The sequence below is a fragment of the Tripterygium wilfordii genome, chromosome 18 (genome assembly GCF_013401445.1).
Source record: "Tripterygium wilfordii isolate XIE 37 chromosome 18, ASM1340144v1, whole genome shotgun sequence".
NCBI classification, from domain to species: domain Eukaryota; kingdom Viridiplantae; phylum Streptophyta; class Magnoliopsida; order Celastrales; family Celastraceae; genus Tripterygium; species Tripterygium wilfordii.
Genome location: NC_052249.1, coordinates 59602 through 79105, shown reverse-complemented (window position 1 = coordinate 79105; position 19504 = coordinate 59602). Strand labels below are relative to the sequence as shown.

The following is a 19504-nucleotide window of genomic DNA, read 5'->3' as shown; positions in this document are numbered from 1 at the left end:
AAATCATAGTTTCTATATAGAGACTTTACATGGGACTATGTAACCCTTTTTTCTGCTATCATTATATGTACATGTAAAGCAAACACCACTGCTGTGTTTTGCTTCCTATTATATGTTCTGGTGGGGGGAAACCCTCACATCAAGCCAGAAAACCCATAATCATGAATGTTTAACTCTTGCTGTATTTGAGAGAAATTGTCACAGATAGAAGATGGGTCCATGTTTAATAGCCATGACTCCAGCTCTAACAAGGCCACATTTTGATTCACTGGTAGAATTCCTGATATCCCATCATACCCCTGATTTGATTCTTCATCGGAAAATACTTGGTTGCAAAACTCAAGTGAATTAAAGGATGCATCAAGGGAACCTTCCATGCTACTTTCAGGTTCTTCTTGATATTCTAAATTTGTGACCGCTTGATTCACCTGTTGATTCATCGATAGATCACCTGATATCTGACCATAACCATGACTTGGTTCTTCATAGAAAGATACTTGGTTGCAGAACTCAAGTGAATCATTGGATGCATCAATAGACCCTTCAATGCTACTTTCAGTCTCTACTAGTACAGGAACATTCTCTGGCACTGTTTCTGCTATTGGAGATGATGTTGTGCTTCCTCCATCACCGGTTAGCTCTTGAACAAGTCCTTTGAAGCTTGAGCTATCTGTGATATAAACTTTTGGCTTCAAAACCTTTATCAAACTGTTGAACTGTTGCTTCTGATTACTGTTCTTGGATATTCTGAAAGATTTTTGATTCACTTTCTTTCCCATTTTCTCTCCAGCTATCTTTTGTTTGGATTCACTCACCCCTTTTTGCTTGAAATAGTTAGCCACCCAAGGGCATATTTATATACTAAGCTTAATGAAATGTAAGATTAATTTCGATTAATTATTTTTTAATTGTTGATGGACTAAACTCTCCAAAGATGCTGAAATGGATGTCTATTTCTGCATATTAAAATGTTTACACAGGAATCCTTGCCCTCTGAACAACCTATATTAAAATATCTCTGTTTATCTTTCTCCCTAACATTTATCTCATTTTCAAAGTGTGAAACAGTGGAAATGCTGAGGTCTGTATTTGCATGGAAATTAATTAACAATTAGTCAATTAATGAAAGAGAGTTCTTACTGTCCAAGGTATAATAATAACATTAAAATAGTGTGGGATAGAAGGGTTTTCAAGGCACGTACATTTTAATATTGAAAATGCTGTCTTCTTCTGTTTGTTTGGATGACATTGAGAAGGAAATACATTACATATCTTCCTATAATTTTTTTTTTCTCTTTATATTATGGAAAGTTTCTGGAATTTGAAGAACAAATGAAAATTAAGTTACTGTGATTAAAGGCATTTGTGTGGAAACAAACCAAAAAAATGGTGTGTAGGGAAAAGAAGAACAGAAAGAAAGAATATGCAGATAAATTAACTTGATAAGAGAGAATTTGGAAACCAAATACAGAAGAAGATGTTTTGATCTTTTGAACCAATTTAGGGGACAATGACACCACAGAGATAGTATGGAATTTATGTTAATTGGGTTGATTAGTCTGCAAAAGAATATTAAAAAGGTATAGTCCATCACAATTCTAATATGTAACTTTCCATGTCCGCGTCACAGATCAAAATGAATATCTAGAGTTTCGGAGTTGGCTGTCTTCTTGAGAGTGAAAGGTATTAAGCCCATCAAGTTAAGTTAGTTAATTGTTAATTCAGACATCCTTAATCAAACAGTTCTGCACAAAACGTAGCTTTCAAGTCTTTCAATTAATGGGAAGTTCTGCTTTTGAGGTTGCACTCAAATGCTTGATATTGTGCCCTAAATGAGATCTGTAAATTTCCAGTATCTAAAATTGAATTCTCCCACTTGATTATGTTTACTTTACATATGAAAAGCATTTGATTTGAGGACCAGTTGTGCCAGAGAGTTGAAAATAGGGAGATTTGAAGAGCAACTTATATTAGGACTAATACATGTACTCCAAAACATACATGAAAACAAAGCTCACTGCATCATGCACCACACAACTAACCACCTCTACGTGAATAGGGTATGGAAAAAATTCATAACTTGAAATCGGACTCCAGACTAAGCAGATAGAAGAAATTTTAGAGCATTAGAACAACCAAATTCATTCTGCCAATCAACTTAATAAAATTCTTATATGGAGAGCATACCAAACAAAGCAATTAAGAAAATAGCTTCTTTAGAAAAATCAATAACAAAAGAATAATCTTGTCTATCAAGTAAAGCAGCTTTAACTTAAACTCGGTAGCAAAACTAGAATAACTCTCCGGTTTCCTAATGTGGCCATTTACAACATTCTAGTAAATGCAAAAATTTCTAGTCAACGAGACGGACACCAGCCATCAAGGCTTTAGTGAAACAGGAGCATTTTCTGTGGGAGACGATCCTAGTTGAAGCATAAGAGGATATACAGGGCTGAACTCCTTGTCTCTTCTTGTCCTAACCATTGCAGCATAATCATCCAGAGTTGCTTTGATACCTTTCCAGATTTGATCCTCTCCTTGAGAATCTAACCATAATGAATATTGCAGAGGTGTAAGTTTGTTCCTTTGCAGTGGTGATTGCAATTCATCGGGGCCTCGAGAATAAAGATGGTGAAGTATGACACTTAGCGGCAGATCTTGAAGAAGAGGAGGAGACTCTCCCAATTGCGATGTCTCCATGAAAATAAGAGGCCGAAATGCTCGAAGGGCTCGATAGGGTGCACCGAGTTGCTCTACTGGGAACAAATTTTGGCCCACAGCTAACTCCAGTTCAGCCATGTCTCTAGCTAACCTCAGTTTTCCAGATTCAGATAAAGGTCTCACAAGAGAAGCATGCCTAATGAAAAATATCAAAACTCGAGAAGCCATGCTTCTAACAAGCCTGGTGCATATAGTTTCTGTTCCAGTGGATGTAGCAGTTGTTGACGAAGGCAACATCCTGGATAGGAACTCACTACGAAAGTGAAGAATGCACTTCTGCAACTCTTCCATGTAATGTGAAGCATTGTTGTCCATTGCAGCAAGAACACCAAAGTTCTGCTCATGAATTAGCAGGATGCAAGATTCAAGACGGTCAATCATTGCTTGGAACAAGGATGTGACGGAGTCACAGGCAACCCCATAAATTGCACCCAGTGCGGGTGACAAGACATCCGAGGCAATACTGGGAAGTCCAGTAATCATAGATGATATGCGTGTATGAATCTCTTGCATATGCTGACACAATATGAAGTTCTTGACTTGGGCTGGGGTAGCGGGAGCCGTTATTTGGCGAGCTTCGGGACCTGTAGAAATCTGCCATCAAAATCTAGTTAGCAACAAATTGCATAACATTAACAGAATAGGAAAATCATTGAAAATTTTGCTTTTTAGAAAATGTATGACAAGAAGGATGACTCAATCAACTGAATCCTTATTAGTTATATGCTTTACCTGAACATCTATGGTGAGAAATGAAAGAAAAACAAGACAGAAGAAACAATAGCAAGAGTAACAAGATAACAAGCTTAAAGAGCACATAAAAACAGTTAAGATAAAAAGGGACAAAAAAGGTAAGATTAATCAAGGAATGAATCAATGCAATAAAGAGATTCTTTATTTACATGCATCACATAAAAGATGATCACTTAGATACAAACTAACAGCATCGTTCTCCTTAAGAAGGTGATATAGTTTCCCTCGAATACCAGAACATAAGGCAATGTTCATGTGAAATATACAGATATACTAATTGACTCCTTAAATAAAGACAGGGAATTAAAAGACGGGTGATGATGAATCACAAGAAGGCAGCAAAGATAAAAAAATTTTGCAAGTAGAAGGAATCAAGGAAATTTTACCTGGTACTCAGCTCGTTGTGAAAGCAGAAGTAAAACCTTGCCAATTTCACGCAGCACAAGAAGAGTCAAATGCACATCCAACTGAACTGCTTCAATCTCATCCTGAATGCGCAATATAATTTTTAATATTTGTTCTTTAGAAGGAATACTTCCACGGCTTGACATTGGAAAGATGGAATTCACAAGATCTGACAAACGACTTAAACAGAGAGCCAAGAAAGCTGTCCGGAATATGTCAATAGCTGCAACCATCTGATCCTTTCCTTCAGAACTAATAGCAGGTAAAACCCCTTTGACATCTGTGTCCAGTGAAATTCTTTCAAGAAAATTTTCTATCATTGACAAGAGCTTTGGATACCCCATGGTAAATATTTCTTTGACAAAACTTGATGCTGTGAAAGCAGACTTCATTTGGCCCGCAAAAGCTTTTACAATTGCTTCCCAGACTCGATCAGTGAACATGGAATCACCCTCCTAAGCAAGTAACAGTTAATTTAGCAGAACAGAGAGGACCAAAGGAGCAAAGTTACAAGAAAATGAAATTAGCAATATGTATGCTCATGTAACACTCGCATGATTATACACCAGAAAGGACATTTTCATGGCAGATTTTAGCCAAGAAAAAACAGAATTGCATCTAAAGCATGCTGAAGCCTATTATGTTTACGAAAAATAGTAATTTATTGTGCTGCCACTCATTTCTAGCTACCCATGCAAATCCATTCATTACTCAACTCTCAAACACCAAGGTGTCATCCTTAATTGCATTCAATGGCATCTCTTTTTCTTTTTTTTGGATACTTTCAACTTCAACATTTTTTTTCTTATGCAGATTTCAATTTCATTATCACTCTACTATATCCTTTCATTTGATAAATTTATCTTTTGTAACCTTTGTACATGACTGCTCTTCCTGTTTCTTTTTCTTTTTTTCCCCAAGTGCAGAAGGTATTATCATTTTACTCTAAAAGACCAAAGGATTCATTTACCTTAACCCATAGCTTTGTTTGCGTTGGAACATTTTGTTCACTTCAACATACTGAAAATAGAGCAACACATCACAGAAAAAGAATCCCTGTTTATAGGTACGGAAGTGCTACATGCCACATAGATTATGGACACATATCATTTTGGTTATAGGATAGGGATGACATTACACTCCATAGGATGTTCATTATGATTATAATACCCATTCCCAAAAAATCTATTGGGCTAAATTCTTCCAAGCTTCTCGTCTCCTGAATTCCCATGTCAAAATTTTATTTCCCTTGATTTTTTCGTAACAAGTCTCAGCAAATAAAACATCTAAAAGCAAGCAATAGCTGGAGTAAGATATCACAAACCAAATTGTACCTTAATAGCCTCATCAAGCAGCAACACATGCGTAAATGGATCCCTCTTCTTCGACAAGACCCTCTGCAAATGCCACACAGCGACAACAATTGAATGTAGCCGATCCATACAGCTTCCCATCCTCTGCCACAGCGCCTCCATGGCCTTCACCCCACCACCAATCTGCGGCGTCCCACTGCCCCTCACCCCTCCAGGCCCATATCCGCTGCCTCCGCCTGTAATTGCCTTCATATCCAATGCAGCGCCAATACTTTTTACTGCCATTTCCTTGTACTTTTTCACCAATATCTCCACAGTCCCTTTCAACTCTCCGAGATTGTAAAACACCTGCAACCCAGATCCCACCTCCGCCTGATTCAACCCCTCCATTCCTCTCTCCAAAACTTTCATCGCTTCACTTCGCAGCTTCACCCCAATCTCTTTTACCCAAACGAGCTCCTCGTCGATGACATCAACTCCAATGAGACCGTACTCTTCGCACATACCAAGGATCTCGTAGTGGAGCTGAGCAGCCTTGGCAAGATCCATCTTATCGGGATCAGTGTCGAGGTCACGAAGCTTCTTGGACAAGCGTAGGGCGCGAATAGTGTGGGAGAGGAGCTCAGTAGTTGAGTGAAGATTAGAGAGCTGGAGGGACTGCGATCGTATTTGAGCGATCGGATCCGATAACTCAGACCGAACGCACCGAAGAGAGGCTTGCAAGGAAGAAACTGATGATCGAAGCGAAGATAGGGCATGATCAGCGTGATGGAGGGAGGATAGCTGGTGAAGCAGGTCGTCGTGGCGAGAAAGAACCTCGGATCGGAGCTGAGACTCAAGCAGGCCAATAGCATGATCGAGATGCTCGGCGGTGGAGGCTGGAGAGCCGGAGGATAGCGCTGCCGAGGAGAAGGAGGAAGGGGAGAATTCAGGTGAGAGAAAGGATGAGAGAATGGGATCAGATGCGAAGGAGTCGAGTGGAGAGGCGGCAGCGGGCTGTTGATTAGGGGGGGAGGAGGTGTTTCTGAAGGTTGGGAGGCGGTGAAGGGGGGAGGGAGAGGCGGAGGTCGGAGATCTTAGGAGCGCTGTCGCTGGCGCCATTGCGATTCACTGGTAAAGTCGTAATTGCAAGCCTTTTGCCTTGCTGCTTCTGTTAATTTAGTTTTTTTTTTTTTTATAAATTTTGTTTAAACTTTAAATTTAAACTGTTATATCAGTATGGATTATTATTATTATTCAATTATTTTTAATTCAAATCCAGATGACCCTAAAAACCTACCTATGTGCCATTAAATACTCAACAAAATATATTTTTAAAAAAATCGTTCATCAAATTGTTATTTTTTTCTTATGCATCAAATTATTCGATTTATTATCAACAAGAGTTGATTTGGTTAGCAATCGACTGGGTTAAGCATATATGTGTCCAAAATTCGATTCCAACCACAATCGTAGATGATATTTTAAATTATTCTGTTTATTGGACGGAAATGAGAGAAATTGATGATTTAAACCCAACAATGAAACAAACAAGAAGCATTATCATTGTGTTTCCTGTTTTAATGTTTATTTCTTCTTAAATATTTGTTAAACAGAATGGACTAGAAAGAAAAAAAGGAGTGGACTTGTTCTTACTCTCTCCGACTGACACAAGAAAAACTCTTATTAATCAACGCAACAGCCTGAATGACCCAATACAATGTTTGAAGCAGAAAGAAGAGAAATAGATTCTCAATATTTGAAAGAGCTAGAGATCGAGGAAAGCTAATTAAACAACAAAACAAAGAATGAATGAAATTGAAGAAACAATATTTAATCATATGTGGCATCCACAGCACAGAAAGAAGAAGCAGAGCGTGGAGACGAGAACAATGGCCTCTACAACATACAGAACCTTGAACACCACCTCATCTACTATCTTCAATTTGAAAGCTCCAGAAAACCTCCCTTGCAGAAGCCTCCACAAGTAGTCCTTGCTCATCGACTTCTTCAATGACCACGCCTTCTTCTTTGCCATCACAACAGAACCCACCTCCCCTCTCTCTGTAATTGTGTATAAAGAGTCGAGTGTTGCGAAAGCTGTGAGCTTTGGGCTCTCCAATGAAGTTGTGACCGTGTAAATGCTTGCTGGCCGAGGATGATATGGAGGAGTGAGGAGGGTATATTGGGGATTTTGATAGTGTTGCTTTACAAATGATGTTCCAGTGCGGACAAGTGTTGCCTGTCCCTGTGTGTTCGATGCTGTATGTTTGGGTTAATTATTTGGTCGGTCCTAATTCCTAGACTCTTTTCTCTAACTGCTATTTTTTGCCATTCTTAAGAAATAAAAATACACAATCAACTGTTATTTCCCAACATCACACAATGTTGTATGGCTATATGTCCGTTACTGCCTTTATGTTTTTGTAATTATATATAATTTTAATTAATTCCCAACTTTATAATTATAGGGTCAAGATGCCTTAAACGGCTAAACGATTGAATTGGCCCACTTGTTTATGATTTATAACGTTATAGTAGGTTGGCACTGGCACCCACTCATTTCAATTTCGTAAGAGATGACTGGAGAGAAGAAAGACAGATGCCAAATGGGCACAGATATTGGGCCTCCTTTAGGTGCAGTCCACAATGATATCTCATATTGGGTCTCATCACAGGCCGAAATTTGGGCCCGGTCTCCCCCTCCACAAGGCACACGGTGTCGTGTGGAATTCCAGGCTATTTTCCAATACTATAGTTATGTCAATGTCAACTTCAGCATACGATGGAAGCAGCCAGCCAACATTTTACTGAGTAATTACCACCAGTATACAAATAGCAGTAGGCAAGTTAAAATATATGTAGCATTTATGGCAATGAATCTATAGGGTCGACCTTTGCCATCAGAGACAAATGCAGAGGATGGTGATGAAGAAAATTATAGAAGTCTTTTGTTGATTCTCTTTCACAGTTGTTATAATTTGTGCCCCCCTATTCTCTGTCGTGATCATTTTATTTTTTGATAAATTATATTTATTTTGTTCTTAGGTTGTTGTGGTGATCTTCACATTAATGATATCATTTGCTGCCGTTATCTGGATTGGTGTATCCCATTGATTCTTCAGTACTCGTTGCTCGTTGCGCAGGTATATATGAATGTTACCCTTTGTTCACCTCACTTTTGTAGTAAAATTTTGCTATACCCTGACGCGCGAAATACCTTCATATTAATTATTTCTAACTACGTACGTATTTCATGATTAACATGATCTCAACATCATATTCTAACAATTCTGAGGATTAAATATATAGTTGTACGTTAAAAGAGGAGAGGATCTCCCTGAAACTTTATTACCAGCTTTCATTCGAGCCTCACTTTATTAATGTTGCACAGGTATATGTCGATTTTTAATTTTGCCACAAGCAGCATTGCTCTTATTGGGAGGAGCTCTAGGTTGCTATGGTGAGCGGCTGCCTTTTTCTTTTAATTTTTGTTGTTTATGTAGCATACGTTATTTATGTCTTTTAATCTGCTACTTTTTCCCATATATATTAGTTGTTCTTATCCCGCTTCATTCCACCATCTTTCTATGCAACTGACCTCTACTTCAGCCCCACCGAAATTCCCAAATTTTATCTTGTGTTAAAGCTTATCTTGATAAGCTTGATGCTTTTTCTCCTCCACCGTGGATGGTTTTCTGAATTTGATCTCCTCTGCTTCACGCGTTTCTTCTTCTAGTTTATATGGATACGAAATGGATTATTTGTCCCAGTTTGGTTTCTTCACCAAAGTTACTCTTGTCTCAAAGTGCACCGTTTAACTTATGAAGTAACACGCACCGTTTTGATCTTTTAGTCTTTATTAGCTTCATTTGTTTTATTGATTACTTTAACAGGTCAAATCATTTGACCGTTTCAAATCATTTGACCGTTGTGTGTATTGCACAGTCTTTATATTTAGTTGATTGTTACCGTTTGTAACATAATTTTATTGAATACGAATTTCAATCTTCTCCCACTATTCATCTTCTTCTCCATGCTTCTCTTCTTCTCTTCTTAGTCTCTTCATTCTCACCTGCAATTTCACAAAGGAATCAAGTTATTTCATATCTTTATATATGTGGAATTGGTTTAAATTTTGGTAAAAGAAATCAATGTATGAAAATCGATTATAATCTATGTACCAGTTGTACTGGTATTACATATCCGAATAGAGCAACTGCCTACTGGGATGAAAATTTTTTGGTGTGATTCGGAGGCTTGAGTTTACTTGAGATTCTTTTAGCAGTTTATATGGGCAATTCTGGGCTGCATCGCATTAATGTTTTAAAGTCTTTGTGTGCGAAGGAAGGCAGGGGGTCATGCCTTTTATTGTTGTTGAACTAAATGGGTGTGAAGACTAAAACAATATGCTAGATTAGCTAGGGTTACTATTTGTCTAATCTTCGCCTGTATATATATCATAATTTAATTATCATTATCTATTAAATTATGTTATTGTTTGTGTATATATATAGGCCACAGTCCACATGTGTGTGTATATATGTATGTATATGGATACTTGTCCTTTTCAGCACATAAAGATAGAGTTTGTTATGATATGAATTAGTATTAGTCATTGAATGAAACTAGATGAATACCCGCGTTACACGCGTTGTATATAAATTCTCAATAATAACATTTGTGGTGATGATTAAAGGCTGAAAGCATTTAGATTGTGTCTCAGGTGAAGCTCATTCATACGGGTCAATCCCAGCATACCCACTCCGATGTTTTACCTTCTAATAAGTTTTTGGTCCACTGTAATGTGAAAGTAGACAGAATTCAAAACAATGAATAATAGTGAATGTCAATTAATTTTGACATACCACAATAGGAAAAGTCCATCTTTTTACACTTTTGAGCTAAGAAATGAAAACCAATACCAAATTTCAACAGGTTAACCAATCAAAATAATTGTATCTTCTGGTAAATTGAAATTCCTTACGCAGGTAGCAATTTTTTTGTAATTTTTTGGGATACAAAAAAAAAATGATGTTCAATTATCAGGTCAGTTTGATAAGCCAATGAGAGATTAGATCTTGTTTCTGAATGGCCATCAAATCATAAGTAAGAGATCATCATTCATCCCCTTTTGGAGTAAGCTTGCATTTTTTGAATTATTGAGAGATAAAGCTTGCAAGCTGCTCGAACCAAATCCTCCTCCACAGATTGAGAATCCCTTTCCACACTATGAAATAATTTAAGTACGACCATGCTCGGTCAAAAGTTGCAAGCTGAAACCTGAAGGTCGGACGTTTCTGTGATGTGGCGGTGTTAGATTCTCATCAGAACCTTGTTTGGGTCCCTCTAATATCATCTCCAATAACAACTCAAACTCTCGGACAAATTCTTTCGCAGGTTTGGACAACGCAATTTTACGCTCTCCTTGATCATAGAAAACAGAATCTGGATGACCCAATATCATATACGGCCAAAGAACAATTCTCACTGGATACCTTGACATTTTAGTAGGACCTTCGATTCCCTCCCCTACTGAAGATGGTTTCTTTAGCAGATTTGCATTCCCAAATGCTTCTAGTATACGATTTGCCTGAAGGAAATTCATAATCAAAATGCATAGAGTAAATCATTACAGAATGAAGTCGATTTGCTTCAATGCAAGACATATGTGGAGTGAGAACAAATTAATGGTAGTGGGAGCACCAGTAACGCTAGAAATAAGTTATGTCAGTATTTGTCAAGTCAACAATACATACCAAGCAATTGATAGTTTTAACTACATGATTGCGTTCACGGTTATTATAAGAAAGCCATCCAAACAAAAGTGCCTAAAACAACATGCAACCATTCAGCATAACTGTATATTCATCCATATACAACTTCCGGAAGCAAGCTACCGAAGAAAAGCTCCATTCACAATAGAAGATGTAGAAGGAAGTCGCCTCTCACCACATGCCTTTCATAGCCTATTAAGAAAGATTAAATGAATAGTAAATTCTAGTATTACCAGGAGGTCCAACTGCACCCAGATATCTATAGTGCGGGTTCCATGCATAAAGATCAACCAAATGACCAAACCTGTTGGCATAGTGAGTGATGAGTATAAATTAAGCATGAATTGAAAAAATTATGTAATTCCAAAGCTTCCATAAATGTTTACACCTAACGTGTCCTCATCACCTTCTTTGTTGCCTATTGTATTGCCACCATAGATGCATCCTGGTACAGCTACAAAAATTGCGATTGAGAAGTGCATAATGACAACTTCACGGCCTGTGCAACTCTTTTGGGTGTTGCCTATTGTATTGCCACCATAGATGCATCCTGGTACAACTACAAAAATTCCGATTGAGAAGTGCATAATGTCAACTTCACGGCCTGTGCAACTCTTTTGGGTGCAAGAGCTGGTTCCTCCTTACAACGACCCATCTACCAACTAATAGTATTTCTCGATTATAACCCGAAATCAAGAAAGAGGAGACAAAATATAATTCACATGAGAAACTATTGCAGCCAAAAAGACCAACTCACATTATCATATTTTGGAACTTTCCCAACTTGAAACATGAGAGCAACAGATGGAAATTTGTTACCACATTGGATAAGACAAAACCCATAACTCACCTTTATCATCCACCCACAACATGAACAACTAAAAATCAAGATATGCGCGAGAAGAGAACCTACAACATAGGAAAATCAAATCGTAAGAATGAGGAAAGAAGAAAACGAAATAATGAACAGAAGTAACCAAATTTAATTATTCCAATTGAGTAAATACTCATATAATCAATATTTCGTGTAAACTAATTTGTTAACTCATACATAGACAAAAATTGAAGCAAGAAGTGTTAAATCAATGAAAGACCTGAATTCGAAGTTGAATTAGTTTGTCTTCGCAACTTTTGCGATGTGGAAAGCACTGAAATCGCAGCAGGAAAAACACATCCACACAAAGAGTGGAAACCGAAGAGTGGAACCAACCTAAGCTTAGAGAATAGGTCAAATAAGAACTTTCAAAGCAATAGGTGAAATAAGGACTTCGAAAGCCATACCTGTTGACGATAATGGAACAGGCGCAATAGTAGATTAACCTGGAATTTGGTGAGTTGTGAGGCCGTTCAACCCATTTAAGAGAATACAGAAAGCAATCGGATCAGACTTCGCTGTTCAGACAACCGATTTCGTGCAAATATGTCAATCATGGGAGATCTGATTGTGACCGCGGGAGACAATAGTAGATTAACCTGGAATTTGGCGAGTTGTGAGGCCGTTCAACCCATTTAAATGCAGGAAGAAATCTACATTCTGTGTACCATTTGGAAATAAATGCATCTAGGGAAAAGGAAACGAAATAAATCAACTAAAGCTTTTCATGTTCCCAAAATCAGAAGCCTCCTGAAGTTTTTGAAATTAACAAACGGGAGCAAATAAAGGAGATGTGAATCGACGGTCAAATGTATCTAGACTAAAATGTCATCCAAGTCTTCACATTAACTCAGTGTCACACGTGTCAACTAATAATTGGTCATGCTTTAGATGACGTGGCAGCATGAAATTGATCCTTTTCCGTTTGAGGCTTCCGCTATTATATATAGTATTGATATTGATTTGTTACAGAGTTGTCATCCAATATTTTTTCAAAATAAAAGAATTTAATCAGCTAGGCAGATTTAATCAACTTCTACAGAGTATCAGAGAGATCATCTTTCACATGATTTATAATGGTCGGACGGTTACCAGCGTCCTTTTCTCTAATTTTAAGGTCAAACTCTGATGGATTTGGAGTGGTGGATTGGAACCCATGAAAAGGATCTCATTGGCTACTTTTTATACAAAAATCATTAGTTGTTTTTTGATGATTGAATGTAAGATAACAAAATAAGAAATTAAAAAGAAAATCAATAATGAAAGAAAGGATTTTCTTAGTCCTACTTTAATTAAAAGTTATGCTTCAAATGAAAGCCTTCGTTTAAGGGGCCTTTTTATGCCCACCAAAACTGTAATGATATTCAAAGAAAGGCTGAGGCTCATCAAATTAGTAAGCGATATGCACTAATATCCTTTAAGCAGAGCTGTTAATGGTATAAACGCCCTTAAATTAAATACCGTTATGATTTGGTTTGACTATGAAAACCCTTTGCTCAAAATCAAACAATTAATTAGTAGAAGAGGCTAGATGGTTCCTAGTGCATAGCAGCGAAACTATGACTCATTCTTGTTAAGATTTGTGATTTCAATGCATAACAAAACCCTTTTTTCTTTCTTATTTTCTGTTTCCAGTTGAGAAAAAGTTAAAAACTTTACTCTATTCTATTAAGCAACAGTCACTAATGGAGCTTGTTTTGCAGATAAAAAAAAAGAAGGAAAAATAATCAAATTGTTATCAAGTTTTTTAAGGCAAAAAGGATAATTTGAAAAGTAAGCAGTAATACTTGATAGATTTGGTAGTTTCCTCCTTAAGTTTAGTTTTTTTTCCTAAATAAGGTTTTGTTGTTACAAGACAAGGGATGAGAAATTCTAACACCTACCAAACTCAGCCGGTCAACCCTGATTATGAGGAGAATACAAATTATCTTTTGTAGCTTAAGTGTTACTTGAGTCTGGTTACCTCTTCTCTCTCTTGATTTTCGGATTTTCCTTTTGTTGTTGGGTATTCAATATTGATTGATTCTTTACCTAGCCATAAATGCCACCTCTGTTCACCGTATTTTTTTGCTTTTCCTTTACTGTTTCTCACACAATCTCTCTCTTTCTCTCTCCCCCTTTGGTTTCCTCCATTGCAAACCAAGCTTCCTTTCCAGCTTTCTGAGAGGTCCCTCTCTTCTCCACATACTCAAGACCCACCAACCATTTCATCCACCTTTGTTTTTCGCCCCTCAAAATCTCACCATTTTGAGATTTATTGATTTAATATACAGGTAACTCCTTCTGTCTCTCTGTACATTTTCCCTTCAAAAGATTTGATTTTTGTATGGCTTTCATTGCAATGTCTTTCTGTGGAATTTTTTTGACCCACTAGGGGCCTTAACTTCTGCTTCTAAACTACTCCTTTCTGCCACTGTGCCTTTCAGGGGCTACTGGGGTTTTGGTCGGATTGTGTTGTTTTAGGTCTAGATTGGCCTATCTATGCTTATTGGGTCTCTGCTGGTTCGAAAAAGAGACGCCCTTTCTTTGCTCTTGTGGCTGCTCAGGGAAGAAGATCAAGGAGGCTAGCATAGACCACTGCAAAGGTAAATGGTTTCTTTTCTGCTTGACTTTATTTTTTATACTCTGGAGATTCACATTATATATTTTTTATGTCTCTTACTTGCATCATAAGTGATGCTTTTTATACACTTTTACCAGAGTCGGATTTGTGACGCCGAAGTAGCTGACTCATGGGTTTATGACTGTTGAATTTATGGTCGGTTTTGAAATATTATGAAATTTGTGCAAGTGGTTCTTTTTCTGATTTGTTTTATAGCTAATTATATGGCAATTGGATTTTCGCATTGAATTCACTATTTTTTTCCTATGGAATTGTCGTTGGTAAAGTATCTGAACTTATTAGACCTTGAATCAGATTCAATTTTATGCCCCTTTTGTTCCATGCTTCTTTTAATCTTTTGAGTTGGTTTTGATGAAGTCAGGAATCTAATATATTACTCATAATCCTACCTTTTGTTTTTTTGATAATCTTAATATATTGTTCTACTTATTTGAGCGTTGCTATTTGATATATATGGTTAAAGTGCTGGGTTACTTGGTTCGCTCATATTAGGCTTCTGTGCAAAAATTTTACTGCTATAATTGAAATCACACATTTTAGAACTTTAGAGTTTGAGATGCTTCTTTGCCATTTCGAGTTTTATGGATTTTCATAACAAGTTTCTAATTCCCAGGCTAGAATGTGTTGATTGTGTGGAACTTGAAGTAGGACCGAGTACAAGATCAAATTGATCTTGGAATATCAGCGATGTCTGAGACTTCACTGAACAAGGATTTATCAAAGAAGACATCTATCTTGGGTCTAAAACTATGGGTTCTGATAGGAATTTCAGTTTGTGCATTTATAGTTGTGATTCTTTGCATCTTATCTGTGTGGTTTACATATCGGAGGAAAACCAGAAGATCAGTGGATAAGTTCTCCCTTTCCCTAATACCAAATGTTTCAAAAGATATTAAGGTCGACAGGGTTGGGGCTCAGGGGTTTTATGATCATCCTGAAAGTGTATCTCTTACAGTCAATGATAAATTCAGCGACAATAACTCAAAGAAGATGCTGGCTCATCTGAGAAATAGTAAATCAATTGATGCCGATAACACCAGTCAGTGCAGCTCTATTTATCATCACGAGAGGGCATGTAGTTCACAGTCAGGCGAGGAGGGAAGCTCTGGGACTGTTTGGAAGCAATCTTCATTGCCATATGCAAGACTTGAAAATGCCTCCCCCCTGATTGGCTTGCCTGAAATTTCACATCTTGGATGGGGCTATTGGTTTACTCTTAGAGATCTTCAATTTGCTACAAATCGTTTTGCAGCAGAAAATGTGCTTGGCGAGGGTGGGTATGGTGTTGTATACAAGGGTAGGCTGATCAATGGAACCGAGATAGCTGTGAAGAAGCTTCTTAATAATCTGTAAGGCTACGCCAAGTCACAATTCTTTACTGCTTTGTCCCTTACTCATTTCTTCTAATTGATTATATGTTGAGTTTTTAGGGGACAGGCGGAGAAAGAATTTCGGGTTGAGGTGGAGGCTATAGGACATGTTCGACATAAGAATCTTGTTCGGCTTCTAGGGTACTGCATAGAAGGAGTTCACAGGTAGCTTCATTCACTTGCAAAGATTTGTATGTTTATCGCGTCATAGCATGTTATGTTTGTGAAGTTTCTAATATATTCCGTGTAATCATTTTACAATGATCTCCCTGAAGAAGTTAGACTACAGTTTTGGGTATGAGGTTTGTAAAATGATATTTCACTGGCTTTGGGTATTAGGTTTGTAAAATGATATTTCACTGGCCTTTTGTATAGGATTTTGGTGTATGAATATGTGAATAATGGAAACTTAGAGCAATGGCTGCATGGTGCTATGCGGCAGTATGGTAGCCTTACATGGGAAGCTCGCATTAAGGTTCTTCTTGGTACTGCGAAGGCGTAAGTTCATCTATTTACTTCTCACTTCAAGTGTTAATACTCAAAATCGTAATTCTAAATTATTATAATGGATAGTAAAATGGAAATTGTAAGCATTTCTATATATATAAATTATTTTTTTATTTTTTTTTTTTTGAGAATTTAGGCTGCAACTGAAGGTTTAGCAGATTTTGCCATGTTTAGTTCATGAAAAGTAAATAATGGTTTTGCATGCTTGGGTGGCAGGCTTGCTTACTTGCATGAAGCAATAGAACCAAAAGTTGTTCACCGAGACATTAAATCGAGCAACATCCTGATTGACGATGAGTTCAACGCCAAAGTTTCGGATTTTGGATTGGCCAAGCTCCTGGGATCGGGAGAGAGTCACATCACAACCCGTGTTATGGGAACATTTGGGTATGCCTGGATATTGACTCCTTCAGGGTTTCTAATTGGAGTATGTGAAGTATCTTCTGACAGGAGCCTCTCTTTCTTGAAATGCAGTTACGTCGCTCCAGAATATGCCAATACCGGCTTGCTAAATGAGAAGAGTGATATTTACAGCTTTGGAGTTCTCCTGCTTGAAGCAGTGACTGGAAGGGACCCCGTGGACTATGGTCGCCCAGCTAATGAGGTGCTGCCCCTTGAGATATGCTTATTTCTGTATTTGGTGGGTTGAATTTCATATAATATTAAAGTAGATGGGTAGAGGTTTTTTGTTTTGTTGAAGCAAAGTAGATAGGGATCCATATCTTGTATTCAAGCCAATGGCGCTGGTCTTTGAGCTCCTCAGATTGTTTCCCTAGCCAACTCATTGACACCACTGAAAACATTGCATATTGGAATTTTGTGAAAATTCGGAGGAGTTGATTTTAATTTATTTTCTGGTGTTGATGGTTACTTCTGCATGTGAACAGAAGGTGACTTCGTCTAGGAAGAAATTATAGTAACAACTTCATATTCCTATGGCAGGTCAATCTTGTTGAATGGTTAAAGATGATGGTGGGGACGAAAAAAGCTGAGGAAGTAGTGGACCCTAATCTTGAAGTCAAACCAGCAACGCGTGCTCTTAAATGTGCCCTTCTTGTTGCACTTAGATGTGTTGACCCAGATGCAGAAAAGAGACCCAAAATGAGTCAGGTTGTACGAATGCTTGAAGCTGATGAGTACCCATATCGAGAGGTATCGACTTTCTCCCTGGATAATAGAACTGTTTACCAAAACAAACTTATATGATTTTCTTCATCTGCTCCACAACAATTGGAAATTGGAGTCTTTTATCAGAAAATGGTGTCTCGTGTGAATATCACTTGTCATTATATATAGCATTTTGATCTGGTCTGGGAAATGCCTTTTTTTTTTTTAAAAAAAAAAATCTTCTTTTGAGATGGCTTAAAGCTGTAGAGTTCAAGATGTTTACTCTTTCAATAAGGCAAGACCTTTCCCTTGCATGCCTATTGTTTCCTTTTTTTAGCCAACGAGGCTTCTTCAAAGTTATGAAGATGCCTTCTCAATTAGGAATTCAGAATCTTTTACCATGTTTAGTCATTTCTGATGTTTTATCAAGAAGTCCATAGTTTAATATGTTCTTCATCTTACTGCTTTTTAATTGAAGGACCGGAGGAATAGAAAGAGCCGAACAGCTAGTATGGAGCTTGAATCTATGAAAGAAGCAACTGATTTGGAGAACAAAGTAGGGGGTTCAGAGAGTAATGCATTGGCAACAACTCATGTTAGGACTGACAAACATGAGATGGGAGAATAATATCTCACAGTCACAGCGCTTAGAGTTACTTAACATTTTACATACTTGTCAGAAAGTTTGTTGCTGAAGGAATTTCTTTATCTATTCAAGGGAGGAATTGGATTGCAGATTGCCCATTTTGGATGATCAGTATTTGCCTTGTCAGGCAGAGATGGATGAAGAGAGGTAGATGAAAAGCGAATTAGAGTTTCTTGTACAGGGATCTGTGGGGTGTCCTTTTTTCCCCGACACATTATTGCTCTTTGATTTTTCTTTTTTGCACTTGATTACTATTTCTATCCATGGGGAATTGTTTGTTTGGGGGGTGGGGGGATGGCGGTTGTGTATTTAGGTATCAAAAGTATTAATTCAATGATCATTCTTCTTTTGCTGAATTTTCCCACGCCCTCTTTTGTACACACTTGTGATTGAATTTAATTTAGTTTGAAGGTAGTCACTGCAACTCGAGAAGTAAATTGATGATGTCCTTTGCATTCCCATTTCCCATGCCATTGCTTGTGGGACGGCATCAGCAATTCAGCATGGGAGGAGACTGGGATTCAGAGGCAGTAGTGTCAGTAAGCCCATCCTGCTTTTTGACTAATGGATGTCTAACGGTCCTATTTTGTTGGTGGCACATGCGCAGACAATTTTGTGATTGTCATCCTCTCCTCTGCCACGTTTTAATTTTAGCAGCTTAATGAGATCATCTCTTACGTACGGTTTCTACTTTCTACAAGGCAACCCCACCGTCCACTTGGACTCTTAAAATAAAGCATTTAAAAATTTACAGAAAAAGAATGTGAAGGCAGATCGTCAAAGGGCCGAGTTTATAGCTCAATTTTAGCCCAAGGGCCAAAAGTCCATTTCCACGGCCCGAAAATAGTAAAATACACGGAGATGGCTTTGTAGCTTTTGATGGGATAAATCCCCTAACCCATACTTGTCTTAAAAAAATTCAAGGACATGTTGCTTGACTTCTAACTTCTAATTAGGTACAAAAATTAAACAACATGATTGAGAGTTCATAGCAGACAATAAATAATTAAGGAATATGTAAGACGACTTATGGTTTCAATACTACTTCTTAATTAAAATATTGATCAAAAGGACAAGGACGTGATTGAAATTCAATGGTGGATTATTTAACCAATTATATTATATTCATTCTCCGCCTAAATATAATATACCATTACCAATCCGAGAAAAGGGAGATTGTCAACGTTAACTAACTAAGTTATATAAGATTAAGGTTGTGACCAACAAAGTTATCATATTTAAAGCAATATGAATACCTTGTCTACAACTGGAGATTAACTTTCTTCTAATTAGTATCATTGAATTGAATTATATATAACTTGGGTGATGAGAGAGAATTCACATATAAAAGCTTAAGCAGGCATCATATACGTACGTATTAATTGCACTTGCACAAGAGCAAGCATTACTTGCATATATAGCTCCAACT

At 37.5% G+C, this 19504-nt stretch overlaps 4 protein-coding genes across 9 annotated transcripts; 1 reads left to right on the top strand and 3 right to left on the bottom strand.

Moving 5' to 3' along the window:
• Positions 1-2126: 2126 nt before the first annotated feature.
• On the bottom strand, positions 2127-6319 carry LOC119984350 (conserved oligomeric Golgi complex subunit 5-like). The gene is made up of 3 exons (XM_038828256.1): positions 5214-6319; positions 3861-4334; positions 2127-3315 (listed from the first exon to the last, which is right to left on the bottom strand). The coding sequence occupies exons 1-3, from the start codon at positions 6291-6293 to the stop codon at positions 2380-2382; spliced, it is 2490 nt and encodes an 829-aa protein (XP_038684184.1). The 5' UTR covers positions 6294-6319; the 3' UTR covers positions 2127-2379.
• Positions 6320-6823: 504 nt separating this feature from the next.
• Positions 6824-7446, bottom strand: LOC119984253 (the record flags this gene model as incomplete). Its single annotated transcript, XM_038828118.1, has 1 exon — positions 6824-7446. A coding segment is annotated over one exon (438 nt), but the record flags the coding sequence as incomplete, so codon positions are not given.
• Positions 7447-10203: 2757 nt separating this feature from the next.
• LOC119983736 lies at positions 10204-12611 on the bottom strand. Of its 5 annotated transcripts, XM_038827457.1 has the most exons (6): positions 12230-12611; positions 12043-12096; positions 11799-11857; positions 11337-11610; positions 11182-11252; positions 10204-10764 (listed from the first exon to the last, which is right to left on the bottom strand). In XM_038827457.1, exons 4-6 carry the CDS (start codon positions 11533-11535, stop codon positions 10414-10416), a joined length of 621 nt encoding a protein of 206 aa, XP_038683385.1. In that variant the 5' UTR covers positions 11536-11610; positions 11799-11857; positions 12043-12096; positions 12230-12611; the 3' UTR covers positions 10204-10413. The 5 variants fall into 5 exon arrangements, with proteins under 5 accessions (XP_038683385.1, XP_038683383.1, XP_038683382.1 ...); XM_038827455.1 differs by having other exon boundaries at positions 11706-11857; positions 12043-12611; XM_038827454.1 differs by having other exon boundaries at positions 12043-12611.
• A 1056-nt stretch (positions 12612-13667) lies between these two features.
• LOC119983922 (probable receptor-like protein kinase At2g42960) lies at positions 13668-18431 on the top strand. 2 transcript variants are annotated; one of them, XM_038827658.1, is made up of 9 exons: positions 13668-14095; positions 14249-14407; positions 15064-15794; positions 15876-15980; positions 16191-16313; positions 16539-16709; positions 16797-16926; positions 17265-17474; positions 17908-18431. In XM_038827658.1, the coding sequence occupies exons 3-9, from the start codon at positions 15133-15135 to the stop codon at positions 18055-18057; spliced, it is 1551 nt and encodes a 516-aa protein (XP_038683586.1). In that variant the 5' UTR covers positions 13668-14095; positions 14249-14407; positions 15064-15132; the 3' UTR covers positions 18058-18431. The 2 variants fall into 2 exon arrangements, with proteins under 2 accessions (XP_038683586.1, XP_038683585.1); XM_038827657.1 differs by having other exon boundaries at positions 13669-14095; positions 15059-15794.
• The last annotated feature ends 1073 nt before the right edge of the window (positions 18432-19504 follow it).

Excerpts from the sequence above, each read along its gene's own strand:
- LOC119983736 (XM_038827455.1), bottom strand. The coding sequence starts at position 11,535 with ATGCACTTCTCAATCGGAATTTTTGTAGTTGTACCAGGATGCATCTAT. Across the intron at positions 11,253-11,336 it reads AGGTGATGAGGACACGTTAG|GTTTGGTCATTTGGTTGATC; the intron begins GTGTAAACATTT and ends CTATGCCAACAG. Across the intron at positions 10,765-11,181 it reads GGGTGCAGTTGGACCTCCTG|GCAAATCGTATACTAGAAGC; the intron begins GTAATACTAGAA and ends AATTTCCTTCAG.
- LOC119983922 (XM_038827658.1), top strand. The coding sequence starts at position 15,133 with ATGTCTGAGACTTCACTGAACAAGGATTTATCAAAGAAGACATCTATC. Across the intron at positions 15,981-16,190 it reads TGCATAGAAGGAGTTCACAG|GATTTTGGTGTATGAATATG; the intron begins GTAGCTTCATTC and ends CCTTTTGTATAG. Across the intron at positions 16,710-16,796 it reads CGTGTTATGGGAACATTTGG|TTACGTCGCTCCAGAATATG; the intron begins GTATGCCTGGAT and ends CTTGAAATGCAG.
- LOC119984350 (XM_038828256.1), bottom strand. The coding sequence starts at position 6,293 with ATGGCGCCAGCGACAGCGCTCCTAAGATCTCCGACCTCCGCCTCTCCC. Across the intron at positions 4,335-5,213 it reads TGCTTGATGAGGCTATTAAG|GAGGGTGATTCCATGTTCAC; the intron begins GTACAATTTGGT and ends TTACTTGCTTAG. Across the intron at positions 3,316-3,860 it reads CACAACGAGCTGAGTACCAG|ATTTCTACAGGTCCCGAAGC; the intron begins GTAAAATTTCCT and ends TTTTGATGGCAG.